At 55.4% G+C, this 12,222-nt stretch overlaps 1 protein-coding gene across 1 annotated transcript in view; it reads right to left on the bottom strand.

Annotated features, from left to right (window-relative positions):
* Positions 1 to 12,222, bottom strand: part of ADCY1 (adenylate cyclase 1) — a 104,403-nt gene that overhangs the window by 33,541 nt on the left and 58,640 nt on the right. The window contains exons 9-11 of the mRNA XM_049642261.1: positions 3,415 to 3,609; positions 3,146 to 3,243; positions 2,050 to 2,134 (exon numbers count right to left, since the gene is read on the bottom strand). Of these exons, the coding sequence (XP_049498218.1) occupies positions 2,050 to 2,134; positions 3,146 to 3,243; positions 3,415 to 3,609 (378 nt within the window). The remainder of the gene's footprint in view (positions 1 to 2,049; positions 2,135 to 3,145; positions 3,244 to 3,414; positions 3,610 to 12,222) is intronic.

Below are 12,222 nucleotides of genomic sequence, written 5' to 3'. Positions count from 1 at the left end.
CATAAACAAGAGAGAAAAGACGTTCAGACTAATACGTATCTGGTACGTTTGTGACGGGCACCAGTGGTCCCCACGCTTTCTCTCTCGAGCCCCAGGCCAGTGAGGAGGCAGCATCCCTCGGCCACATGGCGTCCTGTGCTGGCGGGTGGCAGCCGCGACTGGCTTTACCAGGGGCGGACCCGTTACTCAGCAAAGACAACTGGGGCCTGGGTCACCCACACCAGGTCTGTATGGCCAGCAGGTGGCAGAAGGGAAGCAGGAGGGCTGGGAGGATGCCACATGCCTGGGCTGGCGTGGGGACAGGGACGGCCACAGGCAAGACTGGGGACGGGCTACTGGGAACTGTGGTGACAGTCCCACAACCATCCAAGCTGGACCTGCTGACAGTTGGACTGAAGGAACCCCCGACAAAGCCCACGGGCACCTTCCCTTTCGTGGCCTCATGGTGCCTGGAGTGCAGAGCCAGCTGGCCGCCCCTGCCCCCGCCCCTCGGAGGCTGTGGTCACCTGTCAATGGGCTGAGAGGACAGACATGAGAGCCTGGAAGCAGGGAGCAGCGGGGACCGGGCAGTGGGGGTGGGTACCGGGTGGGGCAGGGGTCCCCCAAGCAGTGAGATGGGGAAGGTGTGCCTGCCCGCCAGCCGCTTTACTTCCATCTTCTCTGCTCTCTGGCTCCAGGTGCTGGGCTCCACTAGGGGCAGAGACCCGGCCAGGGAGAAGGCTGAATCCCTTCCGCCCGGCAGGGGCACCCGGACGCCCCCGTGTGCACATGCCACTTCCCAGGGGCTCTGCCTGCCAGAGGCCAGGGAGCTGGGAGGGAGGCTGCTGGGTTTTGAGGGGACGCCAGGCCTCCTCCCAACCCTGCACTGCTGGGTGAGCACAGAGCCGGCTGTCCACGACACGCCTCGAGGAAGGCCGGCCCCACGGGCAGGAGGGCCCGGAGCCCGGGTCTTGGTGGCAGAACGGAGTCCCCAGAGAAAACCAGCCTGGGCCCTCCCTCCTCTCTCGGGCGTTTGAGTATGTGAGGCAGCAAATTCCCTTTGTCACCCGAGACCTGTACATAGCTAGCGATTTTGTCACTTGTAAAGTATCGTTCCTTACGGCCCCCGCACAAAGGCCTGCACTCCACACGAATACCTGATCCCAGAGATGTTTGCTCAAACACAAAGGGCTAAATTGCTCTTCTGAAAACTGGCCTTCTGATCCTGTCTCTATGCCCCCCTACCCGTCTCTGGGCCATGACCCGGCGGGAATGCTCAGAACTAGCACAGGGCCGCCCACAGCCTGGCAGACTCTGAATCCACACGCGTCCGGCTGGAGACCTGAGGCCGCCTCTGCCAGGAACAAGTGTCCACCCGCACTGGCTCCCAGCTCCCTGGAGGGCACAGCAGGCCATAGAAGCCAATCACGTGACTAAGCTATCTTCCTTGGAGTGCGAGTATCACTCCATCTATGAAGATGAAAAAGCCAGAAACATGGTTTAGGTAAGTATAATTTTCCCAGTTAAAAACAAGAAGTTACCTATGCATAGCAACGCAGCTAAGTGAATAAAACCGAATTTAGTTTTTCACAAAGTTGCTGTTTCCCACAATCACGCAAAGCTAACACTGGGTCTGCCGCCGTAGCTGCGGGGTGACAGGGAAATGGGGGGCGTGGAGATGAGGCCTGGAGGCCACCGTGGGGCTGGGACCCAGCGCCCCCCTGGGAGCACGGCTGCTCGGGCGCCAACCCAGCCACGCCCCAAAAGTCACAACAGCAAAGCCAACAGAGAACCCCAACTACCACGTGAGCGCACAACAGACCGCCAGCCTCCTGCTCTGGACTCTCTACTCGGGAGAAGGCGCTCACGGGTGTCCCTCACTCCATCACTACAGACCGCCTGCCCCGTGTCCCCAAGGTGCTCCCAGAACTCTCGGCAGCGCCCAGCCCACAACGGGGCTTCGTGAGCTCCCGCTACTCCAGAGGGGGTGAGGGTCTCCACCGCCCTACCTGCGCTCCTGAGAGGGCAGGCGGAGGCCACACACAGGACACGACACACACACACACACACCTGGACCCGGGTGACGTGCAGGTACAGGACGCAGGCCACCAGGAAGCAGATACAGAAGGCCAGCAGCAGCAGGAGGACCAGGTTCCTAGAGCAGAGGATGCAGGGTCACCGTGGCTGGAGCAGGTGCCATGTGCTCACTGGCTGCCTGGGAGTCTCCCCTAGCCCCTACCCCGCCAGCTCCCTTCCCGCCTCCACCCCAGCTTCCATCAGCCCTGGACCTGCCGAGAGGTCCTCTCTCACGAAGGGCTGGCCGCCAGGCACTGCCCTCTGACTGGAGTTCATCTGGGAGCGGCTCTTCTAGAAAAGGCTTGATCCCCAGGCAGGGCCATCGGGAGGTCACCTCGCTCACGGTGTCTGGAGATGGGGCGGCTCCCGTGTGCTTTCTGGAAACTCTAAGGGGACTACTGCCCTTGGGAGGGCTCATTAAGAAAGTGCTCCGTCTGAGGGGCGCCTGGGTGGCTCAGTCGGTTAAGCGTCCGACTTCGGATCAGGTCATGATCTCGCAGTTTGTGGGCTCAAGCCCCGTGTCGGGCTCTGTGCTGACAGCTCAGAGCCTGGAGCCTGCTTCAGATTCTGTGTCTTGCCCCTCTCCCACTTGTGCTCTCTCTTTCTATCAAAAATATGTATAAAAACAATTTTTTTAAACAGAAGAAAAAAAAGAAAGTGCTCCCTCTGGGAGACAGGTGTATCGTCCCCACCAAGAAACAGCCCTACCAGACTCACTGTGACTCAGCAGCCCGGATGCCGCTCTGCTGCTACCTCTTTCTTCCTCCCTAGAGCCCACTATCTCATTCTAACGTGTCTGAAATGACCCACACCTGGAAACCCAGCTGCATTTCCTCCCTCAAAACCTGTCCTGAAGTCGAGGGTGCACGTGTGTGCATGGAGACGCTGAAAATACATGGCGTCCCAGGACTGGCTCAGTTAAACGTTAGAAACAGAGCGAGCGTCCCGCACATGTGCGTCGGGGCCTCGCACAGCCAGCCACTGGGCAAATGGACAGCTGGCTGTGGCCGGGACCGCGGGGGAGTAACCAGCGGACAAGGAGGGAGCCCCCATGCCCTTGTCCTCTGGCCCCTGGGCCCCCGACACTCACTGTGGGATGATGAGCAGGTAGACGAGGCCGAACAAGGCGGCCAGGACGAGGGCCAGAACGACGGCGCTGGTAAAATACTCGTCCTGGAGCTGGTGGTACTAGGAGACACAGAGACCCGCCATCGGTGGCTGCGGCTTCCAGGAGACATGCGGGGTCCTCCTGAGGGTGCCCCCCTGGGAACCGCGGCCACGTCCGTAAGAGCGAGTGTGGGTGGCCACGGCCGAGGGGCCGCCGGGATCCCCCGCACTCCTGAGGTCCCGGTCACCTACCTTGCGCTCCCGCTCAGCCTGCTTGTACTTGAGAGTGAAGAAGTCCAGGTCCGCCATCTCCAGCTCCGTCTGGCGCGCTTCCAGGAGGCGGCCGATGTACCTGTTGACGCGCGTGCCCGGGGTGGTGTAGACAGCATTTGCGGAGAACGACGAGCGGTTTCGCAGTTTCTCCGACGCGGTTCTCAGCGCCCTCCGCTGCGGCCGTCGGGGAGAGAAAGAAACGTCAACAAATCCTCCTCGTGTTGAAGAGAAAGCTCTCTCGCCCTCTCAGGCCCGTGTGCTCGCCCGCTGCAGAGTCTGGGGGCCCGGGGCTGGGGGCCTTAAATGCAATCATGGCTCCACTGCCCGCTGGCACCTGAGATGCCAGGGGACTTAGCTCAGCTTCGGCGCTGGGGCTCCGTGTCCGCAAATGGGGTCACACGATGTGTATGTGGCAGCCGTGTGGATGGCGGGGGGGGGAGGGGGGGATGAGAGGCAGTGCCCAGCACAGGGCAATAGAACAGAAATTGGTTCTTTAAAAATATCAGTAAAACTGAAAAGTCTGTAGCAGGCATGACAAAGGAAAAGAGGGAAAGACACTAACAGATTCAGGAAAAAAAATGCGATTCAACTACAGGCCTTGAAGACGCCAAAAGGGCAAGAAGGAAATACTTTGAACAGTGGTACACAATTAAGTTGACAACTTAGATCAGTGAACTACTCCAAACACACATATACTACCACAACTCACCTGACATGAAACACTGTCAGACTGGCCCTGTAATTACTAAAGAAATTCAATTCATAGCTTCAAAATTCCTGAAAAATTAATCTCCAGGCCCAGATGGTTTCACTGGAGAATTCTCCTAACTATTTAAATGAGAACTAACACTAACTCTATACAATCTCTTCCAGAAAACAGAAGAGGCAACGCCTTCCAACTCACTTCACAAGGTCAGTATTGTCCTGATAACACAACCAGACCAAGACAGTACAAAAAAGGAACACCACAGGCCATCTCTCTCAATACTGATGCAAAAATTCTTAACAAAATAGTAGCTAATAGAATTCAGCACAATATGAACAGAAGTACACACTGTGACCACATCTAGAGACACAAGGCTGTTTACATATTTGTACACGAATGCAACATATCACATTAACACCCGATTAACCACCATATAAAAAACCCCATGGTTGTATGAATTGATGCACAAAAGGCATTTTGACAAAATTCGATACCCATTCTTGATAAACATCATCAGAACACTAGGGAGGGAGGGGAACTTCCCCAACCTGATGAGGAAGATCTACAGAATACTGATAGCCAGCGTCATACTCGCTGGTGAAAGACGGAGTTTCACCACAGTACTAGAAACCCCATCCACTGCAATAGGGCAAGAAAAGAAAATAAAGACAAACTTATTAGAAAGAAAGAAACGAAACTATCCTTATGATAAGTGACATGATGGTCTACACACTAAGTTCCAAGGGGAGGAAAACAAATGAATTCCACAAGATCACTAGATACAAGATGAACATAAAGAAAGTATTTCTTTAATACCAGTAATCAGCACGTGCAGACGAAATTAAAATTCAGGACCATTCATAATCACGAAGAAAAATGAAGTAGGTACAAATCTAACAAAACACGAACACAACATGTATGCTTAAAACTAATGCTGATGATGAAGGAGATTAAAGATCTCAACAAATGGAGAAATGCGTGCTTGGGGATTAGAAGACACAACACAGTGAAGATATCAATTCTCCTCAGATTGATGTACACAGGCTTAACATAATTTTATCAAAATCCTAACAGGAACTTTTTTATGGATAGACAAGCTTTTTCTAAATATTAAACAGAAAGCAAAGAGACTAGAATAGCTCATTTGTCTTAAAAATAATATAGTGAAAGACACCACTTGGCCCAACATTAAGACTGTGTAACTACATTACTTGGGATGGTATGGTGTTGGTGGAGGGCCAGACACAAAGGTCTGTGGAAAAGACCAGACAGCCCAGAAGCAGCCTCCTATAAGTATGGTCAAGGGTTTTTGACTAAAATCCAAAAGCAATTCAATGGAAGAAAAACTGTCTTTTCAACAAATGGTGCTGGACCAAATGGACGTCCATAAGCAAAAAAGTAAATCTTGACCTAAACCTCATACCCTATAAAAAAAAAAAAAAAAATAACTCAAAATGGATCACAGGATTAACTATAAAACATACACAGTAAAACCTTGGATTGTAACTTGTTCTGTGAGGGTTCTGTAAGACGAGCAAACATTTCTAAGAATTTTAACTTGATAAGCAAGTGATGTCTTGCAACATGAGTCAAACATGACACTGAATGACATGTGATCACAACTGAGCCAATGGTCCTTCTCTCTCTCTCTCTGCAGGATTGTGGGCGATCATCTCCCAGGCTTGGATGCTCAGTCTCAGGCTGTGGTGTTTGGCAGAAATTAGTGATTTTTCAGCACGTTGGAAGGTGCCCACAACTGGCATTGGTGTCTTTTCTGTCACTTCAAAGCACCTGTGGACAGTCCTTTGCTTTTCCATACAAGAGTGAGCTTAGGAACGCTTTGCTTCATTCTAGCTCAGGCTGCCTGCGGACAGAGACCCTTTCCTCTGCTGCCTTATTACCAGTTACAGTAAATACAGTCTATGACGAGAGTTTATTAATACTGCACTGTAGTCAACATCCATGTGAACGTATACAAGGGCCCCCATGCAGAAAAAGATCCCATGGTACCAATAGACAGCAGTGATTCCATTAGTGATCGTGAAAGTCGTCCTACACAGTAACCCTCCTCTCTCGTCTCCCTCACACCAGCCACCAGGTTTTCAGAAGTAAGTGCAGGTTAACTTATTTTTCTTTATATTCTATATTTTCTTTATTATTTTGTATCATGTTACAGTATTGTAATCACTTTTGTATGAATATTTTTTGGGTTGTGGAATGAATCATCTGAGTTTCTGTTATTTCTTCCAGGGAAATTTACTTTGATATACAAGTGCTTTGGATTACAAGCATGTTTCTGGAAAGAATTAAGCTCACAAACCAAGGTTTTACTGGTAAGTATAAACTCTTAAAAGAAACGTTAAAATCTTCGGGGTTTGGGCTACAGAGACGGCTCTGAGGACACCAAAAACAGCTCATAAAAGAAAAAATATCGGTAACCTGGACATCTTCAAAGTTTACAATGTCTGTCCTGTGAAAGATGCTGTACACAGGTGGAAAAACAAGACAACAGCACCAAAAAATCAATCCAATCAGAAAGCAGACATTTCACCAAAACAGAAGAGAAAACACAGATAAAAAATAAGCCCCTCGAAGAGCACCTGGGTGGCTCAGTCGGTTAAGCATCCGACTTTGGCTCAGGGCGTGATCTCCTGGTTCGTGGGTTCGAGCCCCGTGTCAGGCTTTGTGCTGACAGCTCAGAGCCTGGAGCCTGCTTTGGATTCTGTGTCTCCCTGTCTCTCTCTGTCCCTCCCGTGCTTTCTCTCTCCCTCTCTCTCTCTCTCTCAAATAAATAAAACATTTAAAAAAATTTTTTTTAAAGAAAATAAGTCCCTGGAAAGATGGTCGGCATCATTAGCCACCAGGGAAATGCAAAATAAAATCGTGACATGTCACTACACACTTACTAGATCAGCCAAAATTAAAAAACAACAATAGCGGCAGCATCGAGCACAGGCGATGACACAGAGAAGCGGGATCCCGTACGAGGCTGGTGGGAACGTGAGGTGGGGCAGTCAATCCGGAAAATGGGTGGGCAGTTTCTCAAAAAAAGAAAACAAAACAAGACCCATCCTGTGTACCCTGATGCACGGCTGGGCATCCCTCCCAGAAAAGGAGCATTCGCGTCCACACAGGACTCTCGACGTGAGAGCTCGCTACAGTTTTATTTGCCGTGGCCAAAGCCAGAAACAACCAGAATGTCCTTCAACAAGAGTGGTCAAGCCAACGGCGGTCCATCCACACCGTGGAATGCCAGCCGGCCACGGAAAGGGGGGAGCTGCTGACACAGGGTCAGCCTGGAGACACCCCAGGGCTTTGTGCTGAGTGAAGAAACAGCCAAGTTCACAGGGCGCAAACCAAGGGATTCCATGTGTACGATGTTCCCAAGTGATGGTCACTGGGATGCAGAGGACTCAGCAGAGCCGGGGTTGGGGGTGGCGGCGTGACCGCAGCAGAAGGGGGACCATGGCGGTGATGGAAATGTTCCATATCCTGAGTGCAGCCACCAGGACGGGACGGGGCAGAGCCACACACACCACCCACCCAAGTCCATTCCCCACGCAGGAGCTGGGTGAGACACGACCGCGAGGGAGGCCGCTGAGGGCCCCAGAGCCTGTGTGTGTGCGCGGGCGGCTTGATGCCACAGCTGACACGTGGGGGGTCGGTGCAGTGCATCATCTTGACTTCCGGAGAGCTGTGGAAACGTAAAGTAAGTAAGGACAGAAACCCGTCACCCGCCAAGCTGCTGACGTTTGTGCCAATGCGAGGCTACGAGTGTGTTCTTTCCGGTTCCACGGCCCCTGCCTCCCTGGGCCCGGGAACAAGCCCAGGAAAACCCACCAGTGAGCAGGGCCAGAGGGCCCGCGATCCTGAACTGGCCCCCATGAACGTGCTGTCCCCCGGACCTGACGCATCTGTGCAACCACCACTCCCACCACCTGAGAGCCCTCAGCTCCTATGAGGGTCCGGCACGCAGGGAATGGCAGGCGGAGCATGGCCCCCCGACCTCGGCTGTTTCGAGAGGATTAGCTGTGCCCACCTGCCCACGTCTGCAGAGGCAAAGGGGGCAGGACTGAGTTCTGGGGGCCAGGGTCGTCCTCACTCGGGACCCTGGGCAGGCTCGTGAGGTCCTTCAGGACACCTGCGTGCAGAGCGCCGCCACGCCCTGACCCCCAGGCCCTGACCCCTGACCCACAGCTCCTTGAATGGGGCAGGACCTGAGCTGGTGCCACTCCCCTCTTTGCATGCTTTTCTCTGCTACCCACAACAAGCACGTATTTCCCTGGAAAACAGATCAACATCAAGGCTAAGACAAAACTTGTTTCTCGTTTCAACGTGGAGTTTGGCTGTCTGAGCCTCTCCCTTAACCCGCCAAAGGGAAGGACAGTGGCTCGAGTGCAGAGACCTGAAAACCAAGGGCCGTGCATCCCCAGGTGGGCCGCTTAACCTCTCTGTGCTCCAGCTTCCTGGTCTGTGAAATGACGACAGCAGATGGTCGTGAGGATCTGGAACGTTCACGCCCGTGAAGAGCTGGAAGCGTGTCCCCGCCGATGGAGTCCTCGAGCTGGCTCTCACCATCCTCGGCAGGTCCCCCACTGCCACCAGCAGGCGGGTCAGGAGCCCCAGTCCACGTGGAAGCCCACATGTGTGAGGTAGTGTTCCTGGGGGCTGGGGTCCCTCTGCCCCTCCATTCCCACTGGACCCCCCGCTGCTCTGGGATATGGCTGCTGGGGGCGTGGGCAGTGAGGCAGGGCGGGAAGGACGGCCGCCTGGCCGGGGCCAGGTAGGAGTGCACCCCTGGGGCCCGGCATGGACACCCAGCGTGGATGCCCCGCGTGGACACCCAGCGTGGACGCCCAGCTCCCCTCAGGTGAGCAGCGCAGACAACGGAAACATCTCCCACCCGCGAAGCACAAGCTGGGTCTCGGTTTCCTCTCAGGCTGACACCCCAGACATTGTGGGCCGAGAACTGGCCCTGCCTAGCGTCAGCCCCTCCCAGCCCATACCCTACTCTCCCTCCCCGCATGCTCTCCCCACAGGCCCCGAACTTAAGACACCACTTCAGAGACAACCTTCTAGAAGTGACCGGTCATCTTGGGAACTGGAGGGATTCTCCCTCTGGGGCCTGGGTGCCCACGGCCTCCACAAAGCAGCGGCTGAGCTGCCTGGACACCAGAGGCCACCATCAGAGCCATGCAGGCCGGGGGCCACATGAGAGCCACACAGGCCAGAAGCCACATCAGAGCCACGTGGGCCAGGGGCCACGTCAGAGCCACACAGGCCAGAGGCCACATCAGAGCCACGTGGGCCAGGGGCCACGTCAGAGTTACACAGGCCAGGAGCCACATCAGAGCCCTGCAGGCCAGTGACCCCGGCTGGGAAGAGGCCCCACCACGGACTTGGGGTCCTGACTAAGGGACGTCCTGCAGAAGTGCTCAGACTCGCACTTCTCCGTCCATCCTTTTCCTCTCTTCATGCTTACCAGGAATTTACCCCTTTCTTTATAACTGTGAAGCGTGTTGCTATAAAGCTGCTGCCTCCTCTCTCACTAGGGACATCGTAGGGTCCACGCAATGCGCCTTGCTTGCCCGGGACCCCAGGGAGTATGTTTGCTGATTGCCACGCTGATGCCTGTGGGCCCAGCCGGACACGCCACGGACGGGGGCGCTGAGGCCACAGAACTCTGGGGCCGGGCGGTCAGGGGTGCTCAGTCCGATGAGAGTCCCGGGTGACAAACCCCATGCCCACGCTCCAAACTGTCCTTGCCGAGGCTTGAGAAATGAAGGCCACGCTCAGCCGGCTTTCCTGATGCCCTGTGGCTGACCCCAGATGGCAGGCCCAGCCTGAGACCTGACCATGGTCCATGGGCACCTGCCTGAGCCGGGGTGCTCAGGGGTGAGCGGCTCATGGCGATGGTGCCCTGGTCTGACCCGTCCAGGGCGGACGGGCAACCCCACCTACGACCACTGAAAGCCACAAAAGAGGCGCACGCGTGGCTGTGGTGGCAGAGACGGAGGCCATCGCTGTCCCAGGCAGAGAGCAGAGGGCAGGCATGGGCCGAGTGCACAGCTCGGGCACCCAGACCGCATGGCACAGACAGTGAGGGGCAGCTTCTCGGCATCCTGGAGACACGGGAGGGTCCCGTGCAACCTCTCACCGTGTGAGTCGGGGACAAAACCACGGACGGGTCACTTCAGGAGATACTGAAATTCAACATCTGCCATTTGCATCGTGGCACCGGCACAGGAGTCAGGCCTGGACACGGATGAGCGGAAGACAGGGCCGGTGAGGGACTTCATCCCAACGGGGAGGCAGGCTCCGGGGCCAGTGGGGCCAGTGGGGTCAGGGGGGCCGGTGGAGACAGCGGCCGCCAATGGAAGGGCCGGCCCTGCAGGTCACTGGGTGGTCGCTCGCAGTCCTCACTAGGGGCCCCTGCTGGTGGGCCAGCCCTGCCTCTGCACCTCTCCACCCCGTCCTTAGGAACCACGTGCCTTGTCACGGCCCCGCATCAACCCCCCGAGGGCCTCCCGTGGGGCAGACACTACTGTCCCCCCATTGGGGCCTGCTGTCACTAACCATGAGGCAAGGGGACGAAGGGGAGCCGCGGGCCCCAGCCGGCTACCTGCCTGTCCCTCCATGCCCCCAGCAGGGGAGCCACCTGGGCCAGAGGCCGGAAGCGCTGGCTGGAGGGAGGGACCAGACATGGGGCCGAAGCTCGGGGTCCAGGACACGCTGGTGGTCGAATCTGATGCACCGGCCGGCAGCTCACCAGGGGCACAGGGAGACCCTCTCGGGTTGGGGAGCTGTGTGCAGACGGGGAGCCTTGAAACTGCACAGTGGTTGTGGAACTCGGCCTCGGACCCTGGGGTGAAGGGCGAGGTAACAGGGATGGCGGCTGGAGCACATGCCTGCACAGAGTGAGGCAGCAGATGTTCCCCAAGGTGGGAGGCTAGAGGGCCAGGACCTTCTGTCCCCGGCAAACACAGATGAAGGACCAGAGTCTGAAGGCAGCACCCATGAGGCGTCCTGCACTCCGGAGATTCCAGGTGTCGGGGGCTGGGCCGGGATTTGGGGGCCTGGGGACAGGGGGAAACCAGGCCTGGCTTGCTGCTCCCAGAGGGAGGAGAGGATGCAGGGTGAGCAATCCAGCGGCAACTCCAAGTGACAGTGAGGGAAGGGGCCATGAACACACACACACACACACACACACACACACAAACTCACACACGTGCACACATATATGCACATGCATATTCGCACACGCATGCACACATATGCACACACGTGTGCTCACATGTGCACTTGTATGCACACATGTGCTCACATGTATGCACACATGTGCTCACGTGTGTGCACACATGCACACATATGCACACATGCAAACTACACTGCACACAAACTCACATGTACATGTGCCCACTCACACGCACATGCACACACAGAACACACACACATACACATGCACATGTGCAAATTCACAGACACGTACACACCTATGCACACACGCAAACACACGTGCACGTGCACATAAACTCACTCGTATGCATGTGCACACAGGCCAACTCACACATACACACATATGGAAATGCACACACACGTGCACACACATGCACACACCTATACATGCACACACACAAACTCACACTGTGCATGCATGTGCACACAAACACACATGCACACACCTAGGTACACACATGCAAACACACACGTGCACGCACAGTCACTCGTATACATGTGCACGCAGGCAAACACACGTATGAAAACACACACATGTGCATACACACGGACACACCTATGCATGCACAGAAACTCATGCACGTGCATACATATATGCACACTCACACACGCACTTCCAAATGCACAAGAAGCTATGAGAAAAGGAAATCACGGGAGGATGTCAGGACTCAGAAGCCCAGGCCAGGAAGGTACCTGACACACCTCTGCTGCCGGAGACTCGGAGTTTCTAGAGCCCATCATCTTCACGGGGCAATCGTAGCAAAGAGGGGCCCGAGCAGGGTGGGCCATGAAGTCATAGTTCTAACGGAAGCCTGTGCCTCCACAGGCCCCACGGCAAACACTGA

This window comes from Panthera uncia, chromosome A2 (assembly GCF_023721935.1).
Source record: "Panthera uncia isolate 11264 chromosome A2, Puncia_PCG_1.0, whole genome shotgun sequence".
NCBI classification, from domain to species: Eukaryota; Metazoa; Chordata; class Mammalia; order Carnivora; family Felidae; genus Panthera; species Panthera uncia.
Note: the sequence above shows the minus strand (reverse complement) of the source record. Positions and strands in the feature narration are given on the sequence as shown.